General features: G+C 36.8%; 1 protein-coding gene across 1 annotated transcript; it reads left to right on the forward strand.

Moving 5' to 3' along the window:
• Positions 1-3391: 3391 nt before the first annotated feature.
• Positions 3392-13785, forward strand: ptgs1 (prostaglandin-endoperoxide synthase 1). The gene is made up of 11 exons (XM_042000682.1): positions 3392-3582; positions 3681-3755; positions 5089-5205; positions 5617-5757; positions 7014-7157; positions 7228-7409; positions 7505-7588; positions 8722-8968; positions 10593-10879; positions 12419-12566; positions 12973-13785. Exons 1-11 carry the CDS (start codon positions 3576-3578, stop codon positions 13320-13322), a joined length of 1782 nt encoding a protein of 593 aa, XP_041856616.1. The 5' UTR covers positions 3392-3575; the 3' UTR covers positions 13323-13785.
• The last annotated feature ends 7147 nt before the right edge of the window (positions 13786-20932 follow it).

Consider the following 20932-nt stretch of genomic DNA (forward strand, 5'->3'; position numbering starts at 1 on the left):
GACAGTGTCCTTACAGCTTTTTATATAAAACAGCACAATGGATTTGTAGATGTTAATATTGTCATCTTTGAATATGGACAAGTCAGTCTGACTGAAACAGTCCTGAAGCTATGCAGATGGCCACACCTTTGTCTTTCTAGTGGTTGGTTTCACTGAAATGAGCGGTCTGTATGTTGGATATGGAAACAGAGAAGTGATCCGAAGCTCCTAAATGGGGTAAACATGCTTGATGTTACTGAAAACCTGATTAAGTAAAATATTGTGGGGCAATTAACAAAACTGTTAAAACTTCGGAAGCACAATCTCTAACTCTTGTTTGGTTTAAATGACCGGCTATCACAAACACCCCATTTGGATGAACAGTCTGTTTGCAGTTAGCAAACAATTCAGTGGTATAGCAGCGTTAGCTTGGGGTGGTATAAAGGCTGTGGTGATCATTGCAATTGTATGTTTCCCTGAACAGATGGAACAGGCAATGCTTAACAGTAAGATACTCCAAGCCTGGTGAGCAGTAAGTATCAATGATCTTAATGTCTTTGCATTAGTTATTTGTGTAAACACACAGTCCTCCTCCTCTGCTCTTGCTGGAGTCACTCGCCCTGTCAGCCAGGTGAGTTACATGTTCATATACCCTAACGACAACACAGAACAGACTAAATTTACCACCTGAAGATCATACCTTTCAGAGTTGGAACAACCTTTACTCTAAGCTTCAGTATCTTCAGTGTATTTTTCAGCAGCCACATTTAAACATTTAGGACGTCTGCAGAGAGAGAAAAAAAATCAGTTCCTGCAGGTTTGTCACAATGGGACATACATTTCTCACTGCTGATAGTAATTTAATTCCACTGTTTACAGAAAAACATCACTCATGCAGCTTTGAGTAAAGTTACACTACTTTGGTAAGACCTCTGTGTGCATATAGACCACCAGCTGAATCCAAAGGAGTTTTGTCTTCCTTCTCAATCACCTGCTGCTTCTAACTGGTTTAACAAATTATGCTTTAACGACGCACCACTGTGTGGCTCTGTCAGAAACCCCATCTGAGATAACGCATGATGTATTTGTCTGTGCGCCTATCGCTGCTCTGTCAGAAGGATTGGCTAGCTCTACAACTGAACAGGAAGTCTACTAATCTGTAACCTGAACCAAGGGAAGGAAGAAGTCAGGAACCAGCCTTCAGTGCTTTCACCAATCGTATTCATCACCAGAGCTGGACCGAGGCTCATTTAGAGTGGGAGCATGGCTTAACTAAACATCTTCTCCATAAAATAAATGCTTCCAGGTTACTCCCAGTCCAGGTTCCACTCAGAGAAGCATCTGATCTCAATTACCAGGAATGCTATAGGAACCAACGTGTCTCAGTTTGCAGCCTGCGCCAACAACACCATGGCAACAAGAGTACAAATGCTGCTCCAGTAGGAGTGGTGTATGCACTCGTAAGGCGGGAAATGATGATTTGATAATTAGTTCCTGATGTGTTTCATTCTTTTTTATATCAATCATGCCAAGGAAACAGAATGTAACTCAAATGTAGTTTGTTGTTTGAAGCCACAGATGCTGGTTGGCTGATATACTAAATGCTCAATGAAGAATCATGTATGGATGCTGTTTTCACTTACGAAACCTCAAGAGGTAAAACCACAACTCTGAGAAATATTTGTGTTAAACTTTATAAATTTGCTTCTACATTCTGAAGTCCTAAAGTCCAGGAGAGTTTCAGTGTAAAAGACTAGCTTCTCTTTGCATTTGAGATATGTTTAGAGTTTAAAAAAAAGACAGTGAATGAGCTGAGATATGGCTTAAATTTTATGTGTTGCATTAAAATGCCTTTTTATTTATTTCCTAATAATGTAACACACAACCCGATATATATATATATATATATATATATATATATATATATATATATATATATATATATATATATATATATATATATATACACATTTTTTATTTTGTTTATTTTTTTTTTAGCAAGAAACAAACTTTTCTTTTTCTGGACTTCTAAAATGTGTGATCTATTTTATTTTGGTGGGATGAGCATTAAATTCTCCTTACAATTATAAATCAGAAAATGATGTAAATCCGTGAAACATTTTAGGGTCATAACAAGGGTACAACTTGGTGATGGCAGGCAGACACACAAACATGTTTGCCTGGTTTGTACAAATTGTTTTATCACAATGTTATATTGGTTGACCCACACTACTGCCGATCAAGACAGATAGGGTGACTGCCAATGAGCTGCAGCTGCGTCTGTGTCTATCTCCACACAATATAGCACAACATTCACCCACCAGGATTATTTGTTGGTCTCAAAACTTCAGGGCTTTAAAACATGCAATGTTAACATATCAATACTTCAATAATGGTATAAATGGAATTTTATGACCCTGAGCCACTTTGGTGGCATCAGTCTATTCAGTCACCATCAAGTTCTGAGTTAGAAACTGAGAAGTATTGCAAAAGTATGCAGGAAATCTTGCAGGAGAGCCTCATCAGAGATATATCTCTCACAAGTTTGGCTTTAATGGGAGGGAATAAAAATCAGACACTGGCAACATTTTTAGCAACAAGGATGCACAGTTTTAATTTCATTATTTCCCATATTTATCAAATGATGCAAAGCAGCTTTATTACAAGGTCATACTTTAGATTTTTTTTTATTATGTTCTGTTTTTATTTTCAGTCCTTAGCCTCCAAAACAAAGTTAAAAAAACTACTTCCTGGAATTACTTTATTTGTATGAATGTATTCTATGAATCATAGACATGTTACATAATGGATAACTTACTAGATTTTAATAATAAAAAGCAACAGATTCACCAAAAAACACAGAACTATCCATAAAAAAAGGCTTGTTTAGAAGCAAATCCTCAACTTTTTAGTAGTTATAATTCTATTAAAGCACAGTTTCTAAATTTATACACCTAAAATAATTAAATGAATAATCAAGTTATCTTGATTTGATTCACTTTTGATCAATATCCTCATAGATTCAGTTATAAATACCCACATTTTCAGTCAGAAAATTCCATTTAAATCAGCAATTTAATATGATTATATGTGAATAAAGTCACAGTAAATTTGTTCGAAGATTTGTTCAAAGAAATTTTGGCAATTTCTCCAAGCACTTACATTTAATTTCAAAAACTTATGAGAGTTGACATATGAATTTACCAACAGGTGGCGATAAAGCACTTTGATTTTTCCCTTCAGCTACAAGCTGCTGTTATTTTCCTTGACTGTATGGTTTTAATAAACAACAAGACCCTGTCCTTTAAAGGCAGATTATTCCTTCTAAATTTGACTAAAACTCCTACCAAACAGCCTCATTGCAAACATTAACTTGGGAATAATTTGCTCAACATTTCCAGTTAAATATTAAGTTTAAAGATTACCAAGCCTGTAGCAATGTACTGTGGGTAAACTACTAAATAAAGGAAGTGGAGGAAGCTGTGTTACCACCCAAAGCTGATAACAGATCTTATAAAGCCACTTCGACCCTAACAGACGTATGAAAAGAGCGTTTTTTTAGATGCAGAGTAACACTGTTAAACAACAAGTAAAGCATGAAAGGTGAGTTTTAAAATCATACAGTTAAAGATCTGTTCATCTGAATATAATTATCAATAGTCAAGGTAATAATTAATTTTTATTTACTTTATTTTCTACAGAGTGTAGCATCTTCTTCATCTGGGTGCTTGTGTTGCTGCTGCAGAGCTCATCATGTTCTGGTGACGCTAATGTTGGTAAGAATATTTTATATCTAAATCGCAAAATGTATGTATTACCTCTTATACTGTTAATGTGGATATTTTATTTGAGGATGTAGGGATCATATATGTTATTTATAATCGTTATAAACTGGACCATGCATGGTAAAATGATTGTTCAAAGGCATAGTGTCATCTCACCCATCCATCCTCAACCCTGTTACCCTGCATTGGAATAAGAAAAGATAAAAAATGGATGAAATACAAACTTCCCAACTAAAGAATTAGTCGAGAAAATTAATAAGGCAACCAGTTGATTTCTTTTTTAGTAAACTCAATAAAAAGACTTGTGTTTTGTCAACCTACATCAAGTGGGTAAATCAAACATATTTTTACAGATATTTTTAACTTAACAACATGAGTTGTTTCAGTTCAAAGACACTGCATGTAGCCCTGAATAGCTACCCTACCTTTTAAAAACTTTAATTTATCTTTTCAACCTAGTTGATTTGCTCAAAAAAGCTTTGCACTTGTTTGCCTTTCTCATGGTCACAAAAATTTTAGGGTGTATGCAGCTACTAAAGGAGAACATTATGCAGTGTCAAATTATCTTGTTAAACGTCTGCAAGTCTGAAGAACCAGGAAGCCATAACAAGTCAAGTGTTAAAAATATGTAGAGGAAGCTGTGCTGTTTGGCACAGGCATTAACAGGCTTGTGGCATTAACAGGCTAAGAGGCAAAATAAAGTAAGAAAAAGCACATTTCTGCAAAGAGACTGTATGACCAGTGCACTATCAGCTATTAGTTCATGCTTTTTAACCTTATTTAGTCTGGGGTGGTTCACTGAATTCACTGAGAAAGCAAGAGTTTACCTCATAAACACATGAGTGGTGGAAATGTGACAATGCTTTTTAATCAGAGATATTCCATGGGAAAATCAGTATTATTATGTCACGTTATCTTTGTTGTTATTGTTAGCAGCAATCTTGTCTATCTAGTTGTATCATGTTTCCTTGCTGTAGTTTTTCATCTCATTATAGTTTTTTGTGTCTCTTTAAGTGTTTTGCATCTCTTTGTACTCCAATTTTAGCATCTTTCATAGTCAATTATTTGTCTCTAGAAATGTTGTTTTTTAAAGTCTTTCAAACATCTTTGAGGTGGTTTTGCACCTTTGTGCCCTTGCTTTTTTTGTTCAGGAAATGTGCTATGCAAAAAAACTCCCCTTTTAGAAATGTTTTAGTCTTTGTAGAAGTTTGGACACCTTTTGGTCTCATTGATATTGTAGGTCTTTTTGTATTTGTTTTGCTTCTCTGCTGGGCATAGCTAGCACATTAATATAAATTATGCTAATCTCTTTTCTGATTTGCAGTAAATCCCTGTTGCTTCTACCCATGTCAGAACTCAGGAGTGTGTGTGCGATATGACACACACAGCTATAAATGTGACTGCACTCGGACAGGTTTCTATGGAGTCAACTGCACCATTCGTAAGTACATAAACTCTAATAACCATGTGCATGCTAATAGCCCTTCCAACACATATACACATATGTGTCTCTGTTTATGACAGGGATCCCAAACCTCATCCTTGAGGGCCAATGTTTAGATGTTTCCTTGCTTTAACACACCTGACTCAAATCAACGGGTCATTGTGCAGAACAAAACAACAAGCTGTTGGATGCATTTTATGTTAATCAAGAGTGTCGGAGCGGGGAAGCATCTAAAACATGCAGAAATTGGTCCTCAAGGATTGGAGTTTGAGATCACTTGTAAGAAGCTGTACAAAAGCTTCATAGCATAAGCAATTTTAATAATCTGTAAAGCACCTTGAATAAGCTGTAAGCAGGAAGCATGCTTTAATAATAAAGTACATGCATTGCCTTAATCTTTCTGTGTAGCGGAGTTCTGGACCAGAATTTATCTCATGCTGAAGCCCAGTCCGTCTGTGGTTCACTACATCCTGACTCATTTCCAGTGGCTGTGGGACTTGGTCAACAACACTTTCTTACGAAACACCCTCATGAGATTAGTGCTGACAGGTTTGTGAAGCCATTAAAAGCGTGAAACTGGAGTAGACACTGCAGATCTTTTCTAAGATTTACTTTATTCATCCGTTGTTTTTCTTGAATCCTGAAACACTGATTAGTATGTTTTGGATTTTTTTTTTAATTAAAAGTTTTCAAAATGGATTGTTTACATGCCTACAGATGCAAAAATGAAATTTGAGCTGTTATTGAATCAGGTTTTAGAGTAAGTCTAATATCTTAAGAGTTAATGGAACTTGTTTTTTTTTTTTTTTAGTATTATTATTATTATTTTGGCTTTGTGTTTTTTTAACAGATTTTTTCTCACTAAGAGAGGAACTGAGCCACTAAGATAAACATCAAGATTTCCTTTGTTGAATAAATTAAAAGTTTTATGCTTTCAGTTTAGCCAGTAGTATTGCTGTCTCACAGGAAAACTCATATTGACAACAAAGTTAAAGGTGAAAGCTGCAGTTCTAATCTGTTTTTAATGTAAATCCAAAGAACTGAAACAAAACTAGCCATTATTTCACACACCATGGTAAACAGGACAGTTGTTTGACAATTTTTAAGTTGCGGATTAATTTACAGTTTTAATGGTGGATTTAGGGAATCATGAATAAATGTAAATTTTAAAAAAGTAAACATTCTTCGACTAGAGCAGCATATTAGTGAATATAGCGTGGCTAGTTACCAGTATTCTTGTGCTAGTATCACCTAAAAAGCAGCTCGCATCTAGTAACTACTAGTATTTCTAGGCATGACTAACTGGGATGCCCAGGCTAGGAGCCCAAGATCCAGCATTCCTGTGGCCTTGCAAATATTTTAAACCTATTAAAAAAATCCCAAGAAGCAACCATAGGAGCTGGTCAAATTATGTAAATGGTAAGGAAAGAAGCAGTTTATGTAGAAGTTGTTTATTTATTTAATTTAAAATGGGATAAACTGGGGAATTCTATATGAAAGAATCTGAAATGTCATCTGTTTCCACTACCAGTTTACCAGTTGTTTAATTTATTACTGGTTTCAGCATGTTTAAGTAGAATGAGATCCTCTGCATTTCTATCGGTATTTACAACCTTCGTATAACTTTGTATAATCTTGTCAAGTTTTCTACATGACTTATAAACTCCCAAGCTTAATTTTAAGCAATGATATTCTTAGGCCAAGTATTTGCCAAATCAGTCCCTGAAACAACCAAAGAAAAGATCTGAACATGCAGCAATAGAAACACATGTGCATTAAACTTCTTATGGCCCCTTTTGTCACAGGTAGAAGCGATCTTATCCCAAGCCCCCCGACCTATAATACCAAATATGGATACCTCAGCTGGGAGTCCTACTACAACCTCTCCTACTACACACGGCTCCTCCCTCCTGTCCCGAAGGACTGCCCTTTGCCAATGGGAACTACAGGTGAGACCTACAAAAATGAAAACAGACCAATATGTTCCAGGAAAAAGCTTTAATATTTTGTCCTCTACAGGTAAACCTGTTCTTCCTGATGTCAAAGAGCTGACTGAGAGATTTTTTAAGAGACAGAAATTTAGGCCAGATCCTCAAGGAATCAATTTGATGTTTGCCTTCATGGCCCAACACTTCACGCACCAGTTCTTCAAAACAAATCACAAAGTTCAAGGAGGCTTCACCCATGGTTTAGGGCATGGGGTAAGATACACTAACAACAATACTTTGATCTATTGCTTAATAAACAATGAAGACTATTTAAACACAAATTATTTGCTTTGGTGTTACTCTCCCAGGTAGATGCAAGTAACATCTATGGAGAAGACCTTGTAAGGCAGCATCAACTTAGACTTCATAAAGATGGAAAACTAAAATATCAGGTAATAAAGAAATACACAGACATATTAGTAAAAAATAACGCTATTTATCCAGCACTGAGAAAAAAAACTAAACTTTCTCATCATGTCTTTTTCTTAAAAAAAAAAAAAAGACAAATAGGTATGCCAATTTATTAAAAAGATATACAGCACAGATAAAAAAAAACATGATTAATTTCTCAGGTCTTTGATTTTATAATGTTTCTTGAAAGGATCAATCTGTCATAATTGTGATTATGTTCATTTGCTGTTCCTTCTTCTTTTGTCCTCCACTTGTCCTGTTTCCTCAGTTTTTTCCAGGAAAACACTGCATATAAAGTGATATGCCAGTTTTTTTTTTTTTTTTTATTTGGGAATTACCTTGTTGGTTCAGAAATACTATTTTATAACATTTAAACTGTGTTACCTTTAACATTTTTATAGATGCAACAAAATACATAAAAATAACTGGTGTGTTTAAAAAATATTTTCATTATAATATTTTAATCAATTCCTTAGGCTACTCCCTCTGTCATTCAATGCAAGTTACAATACAAGTTCAATTTGCCACTCACGGACGTCACTGAATATCTAAAAATTGAAATTAATATTAAACCCTTTTCTTATTATTTGCTGCTCCATATTTAAAACCACAGCCAGAATTACAATGGTATTATTTAAGCCAACTGCAAATTAATGTGTGCGTTACATTTATAATGTGTGAAATTATCAAACACTAATAATAATTGGAGGGGGGTTATTAAGTCACTACCCTATGGCCATGTGTGTTTGATTTTGCCTCTTATATCACATAACACAAGAGCTTCGCAACACTTCCTGTAGCCTGAGAATGATGCGATACATCCTGAAGATTATAGTGATGGTGGTTAAAGTGATAAAATCAGTCAGCTCTTTCGTGTATAAAATAAAAACTAAAAATTCTTTATCTTACTTTGTCATATCCTCATGATATGGTTTGTCTTTTAAGAAGTACTTTTTTTTTATCAAGGAACTACTTGCATGAGAAAGATTTTCTCTTTTGCTCAAACACGATCTGTGGTTGTTCATCTTTCACAAGAAAGGGCCTTGTACAAATCTAAAAATATGGAAATAGTTTGAAATGACTAACATTAAGATACATGATTCATCCTTCACAGTTGAAAAATGGTGAGATGTACCCTCCTACAGTATCTGATGTCCCTGTAGACATGGTATACCCTGAAGGTTTCCCTGCTGAGCAGCGTCTGGCCATTGGTCAAAAGGTGTTTGGCATCCTACCGGGCCTCACCATGTATGCCACTATCTGGCTGAGGGAGCATAACAGAGTCTGTGACATCCTGAAGGCAGAACATCCAACCTGGGATGATGAACAGCTTTTCCAAACCACCAGACTTATCATTATTGGTGAGTAAAAGTCAGTATTAAATGGGCACATTTCATAACACTGCTCATGAATGACCAGCGTACTCATAAAAACAAAGAAAAAACAACTATAGGTGCATGTTCTTTATCTTTATAAATATTTTCATGAAACAGCATGGATTACTTTGCTGCAAACAAAAACTTCCTTTTATACAACTCTGAGTCAGATAGTGATTTATGGTTGCTCAAAAGTGGAAAATGTGATGACTCAGTTGTGTGGTAAGCTCTGTGCGAGAGTATTTCAATGTAAATTAACCCCATTAGTACTGAACAAGAGCCCTATGACAGCTGCATCCACACCTGCAGGTAAGAAAGAATTCTAAATCAGTTTCTAATCCAAAGGTTGCATTAAAATTAAATAAAAAAAAATCATGAATAAATTAGACTTCCAACATCATTATTCTACTATTAGTGTTTGCTTTCACTTCAGCAAAGGAGTTGCTGAACCACAGTTATCTATGCTGGCACAGAAAGTATCATTAAATCATCTTTACACAGCCTGAAACTTAAGTTTAAAAAGAAAAAAAAGCTGCATGAGAAATGGATCTTGACTTAATAAACTTTCACCATTTGTTGCAGGGCCTGAAGGTAGATTATTTGCTGCTCATATCACGTATCTGCAGGCTGCATCCAGGATTATGGAAGTTGGTTGAATGCTCAGTTCCAGCCACCAAGATTTAATTGATTTAAACACAGGAAAATAAGGACCATCCAGTGTTGTATCAGTCAAACGTTTGGACAACAGTATACCACCTCGTCAAAACCCCACTAGAAATGGTTATTTTCATAAACAATTTACAATGATTAATTCAGTTAAAAGCTTTTGAAGCATTGAGAAAACATGAATACTGTGGTGTTTGTACTTACTAACAATTTCCATCAGTGCACATGTAGAAAAGATCTGTGAGTATATTTAAAAGCGAACTGATTATCCCTGGACATTATGCACTTTTAATTATGACTCAAGTACTTCTGTTGAAGAGAACTTATATGTTTTTTACTAGTGTCTGTGGAAATACAAACTAAGACTGTTGTGGGTTTAGCTTTAGGACCAGAGCCTATGACACATTGTAAAAACATAGCCACAAATTATTTGATAGGTACATGAATCAGAACAACAATCTGTGTCATGTGTAGTACACAAAAGGTTTAATGCACTGCACCTCACTTGTTGATTAAAAAAGTCTGAGACATTTGGTTTTTATTAAAGCTTATTAAAGTTTATTAAAGCTTAAGCGGGTGCTGAGAACAGCAAAGGCAGGCTCTGACATCTGGATTGCTCTGGCTCTTCTGTGGAAATGAATACAGGGGAGTTTCTTTTGATTGTTAGCAGCTGGAGATAAATTCAGAGTAGTAAAGTACCAGTGGTTTAGTTGAGATCCTTCTGGAGAAAGATTCAGGAGAACCAACAGAGCAAAGGGTGAATGCTTGAAGACAAGCCGGAGTCTGTGAGAACGTAATCCTTTTAATCAGACAAGTTAACTCTAGGCCCAATGTTCTATTCCATCCATGAACAAAAATCCACCCAAAAGAAGAAAATCATTGTCCAGAATTCTAGATCCAATCTATATCTCACTAATTATTACATTTTCTTTCTTCCATTCAGGTGAAATCATCAAAATTATAATAGAAGAGTACGTGCAACAACTGAGTGGCTACCTGCTGAAGCTGAAATTCGATCCTTCTCTGCTCTTTGATGTGCGTTTCCAGTACAGTAACCGTATCGCCTTGGAGTTCTGCCAGCTCTACCACTGGCACCCACTGATGCCAGACAGCTTTCTCATTGATGGTGATGAAATCCCGTTCTCCCAGTTTTTGTACAACACTTCCATCCTCATGCATTACGGCGTGGAGAAGCTGGTGGATGCTTTCTCTCGTCAGCCTGCAGGACAGGTAGTAGAAATCCAGTCTGAAGCTCATAAATGCAGCTGCAGAAGTTTTCCCATGACAAATGTGCTCAATGAAAATAATGACTGTAATGGCGATATATTGTAGAAGAAAAAGGATACATAAGATGGAAAACTGACAATGTCAAAGATGTATGAAAGACATGGTGGAAAGCAAGTATCTATGTGTTGCAGTCAGTAGTGTTTCAGTCTGGTTTGATCATTTTACCTCCTGCAACCTTTTTGAGGATGCACAAGTTGTTTGCTCCACATATCTCACATACATCTGCTGTGTTGCATTTTGCTTTTATCAATTAACCACCAAAACCAAGCCAAATCTCTTTGGTGTTTTAGATTTTTCACTGAGGTTGTTCAAGTTCAAATTCACATTGCACAAAAAAGGAGTTGAATAGAAATGTACCTGCAAAAAATATGGTAACTGTTTTATGTTGGCTGTTGTGTTCAAAGGGCAGAATTCATGCAATGTGATGCAAAACTGTGACCACATTCACATTGCAAATATGAAGAAAAGAAAATGAGAAGTTGCTGTACAATATTGGGTCAGATGGAGATCTAAGTTGGATCTCTGGTGTGGCAGTCAGGGAGGTAATTCCTTCAGCAACCCTCTCCTAGCTCCCTTTAAGTGTTACTTAGCATATTATTGTTAGCCAGTATAACTTTTGGCCAGTATCACAAAAGAAACAAAACAACAACAACAACAAAAAAATCATTGCCATTTACAACTTTATCATAAAACTGTGAACCAGTGTAACTTTTACACTTTGTGGTGTCATGCTGACTGTTTAGAAACATTTCTTGCTGTCTGCTACCACCTGCCACAACTGCTGGTTTCTTCCCTAATCATGAGTCATTACAACATACTGCATGATCATGGTTTGTGACTTAATTACTTTTCAAGTGCATTCTGACATTTTTTTAATAATCAGATGTTGTTTCAAGTAATTTAAGGTGTATAATTTGTATCCCTCTTATGACCACCAAGCAGTAAAGTGTCTAACTCACTGGAATTTGTTTTTAAACAGATAAATAGATATATTACAGGAAATATGAGGAAGTTGCCTTTGCTGTAATCATCTGTGGCACACTCTTCTCTGTATTACATTACTAACTACATTAACACTCACAAAGTATTTTAGCAGCCACATACATGATTAAGTATCAGAGAAACTAAACTTCTTCTAAAAGTAATTAACAGCTTAATGTAATAAGGAAAGGCAAGGCAAGCTTATTTGTATGGCACATTTCATATACAAGACAATTCAAATTTAGTAATCTGACTTTACCATATTGTGTGCAGCCCACCGTGAAGGTGCAATATGACACAGCACATTTGAAGAGCTACTGAACTGCCATACTTAAAGTCCACTTCCTGTCTCAATAAATCCTGCTTGAAGTGGTCTTTCTCTGTTATCAGAGAATCCAGACAATTACTCGATGTTGTCACCCATCAGACAACAAAGGAAGATTGTCTTGTTGTCACTTTTCATTGAAGAAACATTGTATTAACATATTTTCTGTCCTTTAGATCGGTGGGGGGCGCAATTCTCATGAAATGGTGCTTAAAGTGGCAGAATTGGTCATCAGAGAGTCCAGAGCTGTACGTGTGCAGCCTTTCAATGAATACAGGAAAAGGTTTAACCTTAAGCCATACACGTCTTTTCACGATTTCACTGGTAAGATAATAGTTATAATCTTTTTTCTTGAGCTTGCGTATAGGGCTACAGAATATTTGGGTGTATATTTTCTCTTCTAATTTTGCAGCATCCGTAATCTTTTCTTTGAGTATATGGTTCCATGGCAGCCTCTTAATGCCATTTATGTTTGAGTGTAATGCAAGTATAAATGAATTTGAAAAACTTTTAGACAAATAAAACCAAACATGCTGTAACATTTTCTGTGATATAAACTATGAAGTGGGTCAAACAACAAGAAGGGGTGGTGATATTTTTTGAGCCTGCTCACATGCTCCATCAGTCAGATTTAGAAGCTAAACTGAGAGTGATAATATAGTTTCATAAAAAAATAACAGTTAAACTTCTAAAACCCTCTAAATTACTTATGTTTATCTTTTCCTAATAGATGACAAAGAAATGGCTCGAGGTTTAGAGGAACTCTATGGACACATAGATGCTCTGGAGTTTTATCCCGGTGTCCTGCTGGAGAAAACCCGTGCTGGTGGCACATTTGGAGAGAGCATGGTAGAGATGGGAGCTCCGTTTTCCCTGAAAGGCCTGCTGGGAAACCCCATCTGCTCCCCTGTCTACTGGAAGCCCAGCACTTTCGGAGGGGAGACGGGTTTCAATATTGTCAAAACAGCTACTTTGAAGAAACTGGTGTGTCTCAATACCAAATGGTGTCCATACGTGGCTTTCCACATCCCACGAAATGAGGAAGAGGCAAAACCGAGGAAACCATCTACTGAACTTTGATCAATACTTACTTGATCTTTATTAGTAACAGATGATGTTCTGTCCAAGGGGAGAAAAAGTGATTTCAGTACTGCATTTGTTAATTCAGTTGGTGTAATCCTGTCTGAAGTCAGTGACATACTAAACATTTAAGCCAGTCTACCTCCAGAAAAACAGAGCTGAAAAATAATTCATCCCAATGTTGATTGATGTTCATCAAGAATGTTCCTCCAAATCACAAAACTTATTCTTTTCATAGTCGTCCCCCCCCCCCCCCCCCCCGCCCCTTTTTTTTCTGTTTTGCTGTCTATTTTTTAAGCTTTATGCAACTCTCTGTATGATTTTTGTTTTAATATTTGGTATTATAAAAGAAGAAATCAATCAGAATTTTCTTGGACAAAAAGTTGTTTTGAGTGTTAAATTACTCATTGAAAGATGAAAAATGTATTACAAGTTTTGTAATTTGTTTAAAAAAATCCTTACTGTATCCATTAAACATTTTTTTTTTTTTTTTCAAATTTAGCTGTTAAAATGTGTTACTTTATAGTAAAAAAACAAAATTTAAAAGATAATTTTCAGGTTTTCAGGTTAGGTTTATATAACACTTTTCAAGGCACTTTCAAGACTCTCCATGGAGCAGGCAGAAATGTGGCAGCTAATCCACACCAACAGCTGCTCTGACCACCACCGGACATTCATACACCAGTGAAGCCAACACTGGGGGCAATGTGGGTGAAGTGTCTTGTTAAACAATAATAAGACTATGCTGGAGCGGGATAGGAATAACCTATTCTACCACCTGAGCCAATGCTGCCCTTTTCACCGTAGATAAACTAGAGGAAGTGATTGTTTTTGTTATTGCATGTGCAGATTGTAGTTCAGATGCCTTCCTTATAGACATCCCTGTGATAATGACAATATGCCAGTTAGAATTGATAGTGCATCACCCAGTATCAGCTGCAGGTGTGAAATCTATTATACTGAGTCCTTGCTTCATTCAGCCCAATGGTGGAGCTCCACATCTGAGTGATACAAAGGGCTCCTGATAACCACAATACATCTCCTCAGCATGTAAATGGAAAGGCTACAACCCTAGTATGAATATTCATTACAAAGAAAATAGCCCTCCTGTATGAAAAAATTATTTTCTTCCCAGCTTTCCCAACTCTCTTGGTAAACCTTTTAACATGATAGGAGATCCCTCACTCTGAGGGCAGCTAATGCCATCATACATTTATCACCTGCCCATTGCTACTTTGGATTCAGTTCTCATAAAAGAAACAGCCTCTAACTGTATTTTGCACATTACTTTCTGTAGTAAGCAGGTTTTTGTTCTCTTCCAGCTACTCACAGACTAAACCCGTCTCACATAGTTAACATATTCAGTATTTTATCAGAATTTTCTAAGTTTAGCAAAATATTTAACATAATTCTTTCAATCCAGTTTTGGATATGCTTATTGTAGCTCATAGCACTTCAGATTACAACTGCACTGACCCAAGAACACATAATTTATGATCGCGGTTGCTTATTAAAAGGGGTTAATTAAATCTGTAAAATGATAATTACATCATGAGGTTTTCTTGAAATCAATAAATTCGTCTATACATCAGTCAGGGGCCCTTTGGGAACTATTTACTGTGGTAATGTTATAACTGCAGCAAACAGCTGCACTTTTCACGCTGAAGTTTTTAAAATATTCTTTGTTGGCTTTAAAAGATTTGTTCACCACCTGTAAATCAATCATCAGAAGGAAGAGTGTTCAAAAATCCACATTTTTAAAAGAAGGCAAAAACACCAGAGTTTGAGTAGAATTGACAATTCTTTGTTAAGCCAGTAATAAGAAAACAATACATATCTTCTCGAGAAGGAGGCCTGTTAGCTTAGCTTCTGATCACTAATACACAAAGTGTTGGGACCCTTCGGTTCAGCCAAAAGACCTGCCTACCTAAATTATCCTCCTCATTTATACTGATACAATGCATTGTGGCTATGTGCGTGCATGTAGTGCGCATTCATGTGAATGTGTATTTTGCAAGGTGGTCCTTCCTTCTTCCGGGAATTTGATTCCTCCAGGTCCTCCTTTTGGGGTACGTCAGAGCTGAAAGGAAAGAGATACTATGCTCTGCCCTGTTATCTGTCTGCCTCTCTGTGCTGACCTCCTTCTACCTGTTCCCACCGTTTTACACAAAAGGCTGTACTTTTAATGATTTCTGAGTTACTGGGAAATTCCGTTCTGCTAGGAGTGAATAGATAAGCAAAGAGATGCAACAATATTTACGATTTACTCCCTACTGGCCATCCAGAACATTGTCAAGGCCGCTAGTTCTCAGCTCTTTTCTCAGTATTGAACTCAGTAACCTTATATGAGTTTATGTGAATGCACTATCTGTAACCTGCAAAGCAGTGATAACAATTAAGCTGTAGTTCTATTAAAAGCAGAGCCTAATGCATGTTACTAAAATCTAAGGATAAAATGTAAATGAATAAATGAATAAGAATGCTTAAATGAGTAAATGAATAATAAATGAGTAAATGAATCAAAATGCTTAAAAAATATTTGCAACAACGCCTACTAACAGAAAAGAGAGGGTGGTGTGTCTTCCTGTGAGAAAATGTTTGTCACTCTGCTGTGGTTTTGTGCGCTGATGTTAAAATGTTCTGTGAGTAAAGTTTGTGGTTATGGTTTGGGATTAATCAGCATGTTTACTGAGAACCAAATTGCTGTGTCATGGAGGGGCATTAATTCTGAATAGATCTCAGTAGTACATTCTTTACTTCTCAAAGTGCCACACAATAAAAAAAAGCATGAATTTAAAGGGTTTTTAAAAGATTGATTTACTCTATATGCTATCTTTACATTGCATATATTATTTATATTAATATGCTTTATGTGATAATATCAGTAGATCTGAAACCTAGATGATGAGCAAATTTTTAGATAATCATTTATCATGCATTAATGTTAAATACAGCATAATTATAAAGATATTCAAAATATGATACTTAAAGGTTTAAAAGTCACAAGAGGAAAATTATCCTGTATTAGTACCATATACTTATTTGTAGGTATATGGTACTAATACAGGAGCGTAACCAGTACACTACAAAACAACTTTCATACTGAGCATTTATTCTTTATAATCTGAGTGTTTAACCTCTTATACTGTGTTGCATATTTTCAAATGCAATACGCTGCAGTTGTTCCCTCAGCAGCCATGCAGATATTTGTCACTGTGAATAAGTAAACATTTTTGCAGCTAGATCACAACAAAAATTTATATATATATATTTTTTTGGCTTATTTAGGTCTTCCAGTGTAATATTCTCAAATGCAGACTGTCGTTTTTGCTGAATCATGGAATGGAAAGCAAGAAACCTGTCGTGGTTTCAGCCAAATTTATTTATTTATTTTTTTTTTTTTTTTGCTGTCAGTTTCTCCACTGACCACACCAGCCTCACACATCCCATCAAACCCTCAATATACCCCATCTTTTACCTTTGTCTTCTCATGGAGACATCAACCTTTACCCAGCTTGTTTCTGGTTCAGCCTGATTTCCATTGCTTCATTTAGGGCATGTTTCATTGCTTGTTGTCTCACCTTTATGCCTGCTACCTCTCAAAACTTTAAGAAGTAAATAAAGGATGACTTTTGGTGCTCTCAATTAGTTTTTCTCAATTCCAGTCCTCAATATCACTTTCCTGCATGCTTTAGATTTTTTTTTCCTACTCCAACACAGATTGATAGACCTCCTCCACTTTTCAGCTAGGTCTGTTAAAGTGTGGAAACATCTAAAGCCTGAAGAGCAGTGGTACTTGAAGACCAGGATTGAGGAACACTGCTTTAAATGATAAGAATTCAATTTTAATCCTTTAATTTGCCAGCATCAAAAGCACTACAATTAAAGGGATGCACTCTGCCTGCCTCATGGGGAGGACATCAACAGTATGACGGACAGCATCACAGAATACATCAAATTCTGTGAGGACACTGTCATGTCCTCCAGGACTGTTAGATGCTTCACCAACAACAAGCCGTGGATCACTAGCGACCTGAAGACCCTACTCAACATGAAGAAGAGAGCCTTCAGGTCTGGAGACAGGGAGGAGCTGAGGAGGGTGCAGCACCAACTGAGGGACAAGTTGAGGGAGTGTAGGGACTCTTACAAGAGGAAGCTGGAGGCCAAACTCCAGAAGAACAACATGAGGGAGGTGTGGTCTGGAATGAAGGAGATCACAGGATGCGGGGGAAGAGGCAGACTGGCTGATGGTAATAGGGAGAGAGCTAACGAGCTTAACACCTTTTTCAACAGGTTTAGCTCTCAGACTGCCCCTGTCTCCTCTGCCCCTACCCCAGCCATCCCACACCTCCCCCCTCCTCTTCCAACTGCTCCACTGCAGTGGAGGCATTGTGAGAGTCACATTCTTTGATTTCTCCAGTGCCTTCAACACCATCCAGCCTTCTTTACTGAGTGGGAAGCTGCGGCTGATGGGTGTCGGCGGGTCCTCTGTCTCCTGGATCGCTGATTACCTGGCAGACAGGCCGCAGTTTGTCCGGCTGGGTGGTGTCCTGTCTGATGTGGTGATGAGTGATGTAGGAGCCCCGCAGGGCACTGTGCTCTCTCCATTCCTATTCACCTTATACACCACAGACTTTCAGTACAACTCAGAGTCGTGTCACCTTCAGAAATTTTCTGACGACTCTGCAGTTGTTGGGTGTATAAGTGGTGGACGGGAGGAGGAGTACAGGGGGCTGGTGGACGGATTTGTGGAGTGGGCTTGTAAGAATCACCTGCTGCTTAATGTGGACAAGACCAAAGAGATGGTGCTAGACTTCAGGAAGAAGGGATAAGCTCCACAACCCCTCTGCATCCTGGGTAGTGATGTGGACATGGTTGAGGAATATAAATACCTGGGAGTGACTATTGATAACAGACTGAGTTGGAAGACCAACAGCACAGCTGTGTACAAGAAGGCCTGCAGCAGACTCTACTTCCTGAGGAAGCTGCGGTCGTTCAACGTGTGCAGCAAGATGCTGGAAATCTTTTACCAGTCTGTTGTGGCCGGTGCCCTGTTTTCATCTGTGGTTTGCTGGGGGGGCAGCATTGCAGCCAGTGACACCAACAGACTGAACAAACTGATCAGGAAGGCTGGCTCTGTCATTGGCTGCAGACAGGACACTTTAGAAGCAGTGGTGGAGAGGAGGACACTGAACAAACTGTTATCTATCTTGGATAACCCTGACCACCCTCTCCACCCTGTGCTGGACAGACAGCGGAGCTCCTTTTCCAAAAGGCTCAGACAGCTTTGCTGTCTCAAGGACCGCTTCGGGAAATCTTTCCTGCCACATGCAATAAGACTGTTTAACTCATCATCATTGTGTCAGAGATAACAATATGAGTGACTGTTGTAACTGGTGCATTTTTGCACTGACTGGATCAACCTTGCACAGTAAACTCCTCATCTTGTGTCACTGTAAACAGCTGTCACTACTAATCATTGCACTATATTATTTGCTGGCTATTCTCACTTCTTACTGTGTATAGCTAAATACCTCCTTGTATAAGTCTGTAGATATTGAAATTTTTATACTGTTTTTTACTTTGCTACCTTTAGAAGCACAACTGCAAAATGACTGTACCGCTGCAACACCTAAATTTCCAAACTTGGGATGAATAAAGTACTTCTATCTATCTATCTATCTATCTATCTATCTATCTATCTATCTATCTATCTATCTATCTATCTATCTATCTATCTATCTATCTATCTATCTATCTATCTATCTATCTATCTATCTATCTATCTATCTATCTATCTATCTATCTATCTATCTATCTAAACATTGACAGATTTCACACTGTGGCACCCCCTAACAATGATTAATTCAGCATTTGTCTTTGTCAGTCTTTTTAAAGTTCTCTCCAGCCAGTTAAAGCCTGTTAATTGTCTGATGTTGAATCTTGTCTTACTTATTGCTCTGGCCTTCCTCTTTTTTCTTCATTTCCTCAAATGATATCCTCTTGAGTCTCTTTAATGAATCAGCCATAGTGTGTGCTCAAAATGACATATGAGTTGATACCCTGTTTGTGTGTGACTTAGTGCCATAAAGCAAAATGCTGCTGATGCTCCAAGATGGAAAAAAAAAACTTTACAAATGTAAGTGTGCCATCAAAACAAGTCAGAAAAGTTTTAAATGATAAGTTATATAGTGTCACTTCAAACATAACCTCCTACACTTTTTCTCAGGCTGTAGAGTCAGAGCTAAGTTTACAGGAACACCATTTTGAAGTTGCCCACAGAGGCCCATATGTGGGTGCAACCCACATATTCAGCTCTGTACAGTTGTGTCCCGATATTCAATTGAAAGAACTGTTGTAATCTTCTAGAGAAATGTCATATTGTAGTTAACTATAAGTCCCGCAGAGCTGGTCCTGTGTGGTCCTGGTCACACAAAGTCTAGTGGCAGAGCTTAATTAATAAATTACAGCAAACAACATTTTAAGAGAAAGAATAACTTAAGTCAAGGACTTTGGGTGAATTGTCTTAATGTTTATTGATATACTAATTACCTTTCTTTGGTTTTATGAAAAAAAGGAACAGGTTTAACAGTCAAGTACCTTGATATAGAAAACTAACTGAAGCAGTTGTGTACCATTAAGGAATAAAATATAAAATAATGAATCCTTGGCAGTTTACTAAAGTCTTTGTTTTTGCTTGAAATAACCAACAAAGCTTTGTAATAAAAGTCAACATGAAGCCTATAGTGTCTAGATTAATTCTACAAAAGAAATGTTCTTTTCTATGTTTCAGTAATTAATTGAAAACATAATAACTGAACATGCCTACTTATGATTAAACTGCAGTTAACAATTAAAGAGAAAACTTTACAACCATTAGCAACAATGTGAAGTACAGAAAGTGCTTTACAGTCAGCCATACAGTGGTAAAAACATGCAGATACACTGTGTTAGACTCACCAGCGACCTTTTACCAAGAAATACTAAAGAAATATTAGTATAAGTCATGTGAATCAGGCTTCGGCTAAGAGGAGTTAGCTTAGTTTAGCTTAGCTTATCTTGGCTTATCTTAGCTTAGCGAAGCTTGGCTTGTCTTAGCTTGAGGACTGAAAGCATTAGAAAAAGGCTCACCTGGTCTTTGCTGTTTAAAATTCAAATTGTAAATTTGTTGTTAAAAATATACATAAACATATTTTAAAGGAGAGTAAAGACACAGGATGTTTCACATAATTTCTGCAAACACCAGACACTAAACAAATTTTCATAAGTAAAATAATCAAAACTATAAAACCACAAATTTATGGTGTAAAATTTCCAAACACAAAGAGAATCAGTAAAGATTATGTTATATAAGTTTCAGTGGAGTAATTTAACCATTTTTATACAGCTTTAATGCTAAACTAAACTAAACTCCAGGCTCAGATCCTTTTATAATACTATCTCAAGCTTTGCATGAGTTCTGTACTTTTCAACTATTATGCCAAATATTTGTCAACTTATATAAAATGGTGCTATTTTATAAAAGATAAGCTAGTTATTAACACATTTGTACATTCAAATTGGCTAACTCTTTTACTGTCAGCTCAAGATATAACGGTTCTGATTACAAT

Source organism: Melanotaenia boesemani, chromosome 11 (genome assembly GCF_017639745.1).
Source record: "Melanotaenia boesemani isolate fMelBoe1 chromosome 11, fMelBoe1.pri, whole genome shotgun sequence".
Lineage (NCBI taxonomy): Eukaryota > Metazoa > Chordata > Actinopteri > Atheriniformes > Melanotaeniidae > Melanotaenia > Melanotaenia boesemani.

Bases quoted from the DNA above. Each gene is read 5' to 3' on its own strand.
- ptgs1 (XM_042000682.1), top strand. The intron at 3,756-5,088 runs GTAAGAATATTT...TCTGATTTGCAG, and splicing joins TTCTGGTGACGCTAATGTTG to TAAATCCCTGTTGCTTCTAC. The intron at 8,969-10,592 runs GTGAGTAAAAGT...TCTTCCATTCAG, and splicing joins CACCAGACTTATCATTATTG to GTGAAATCATCAAAATTATA.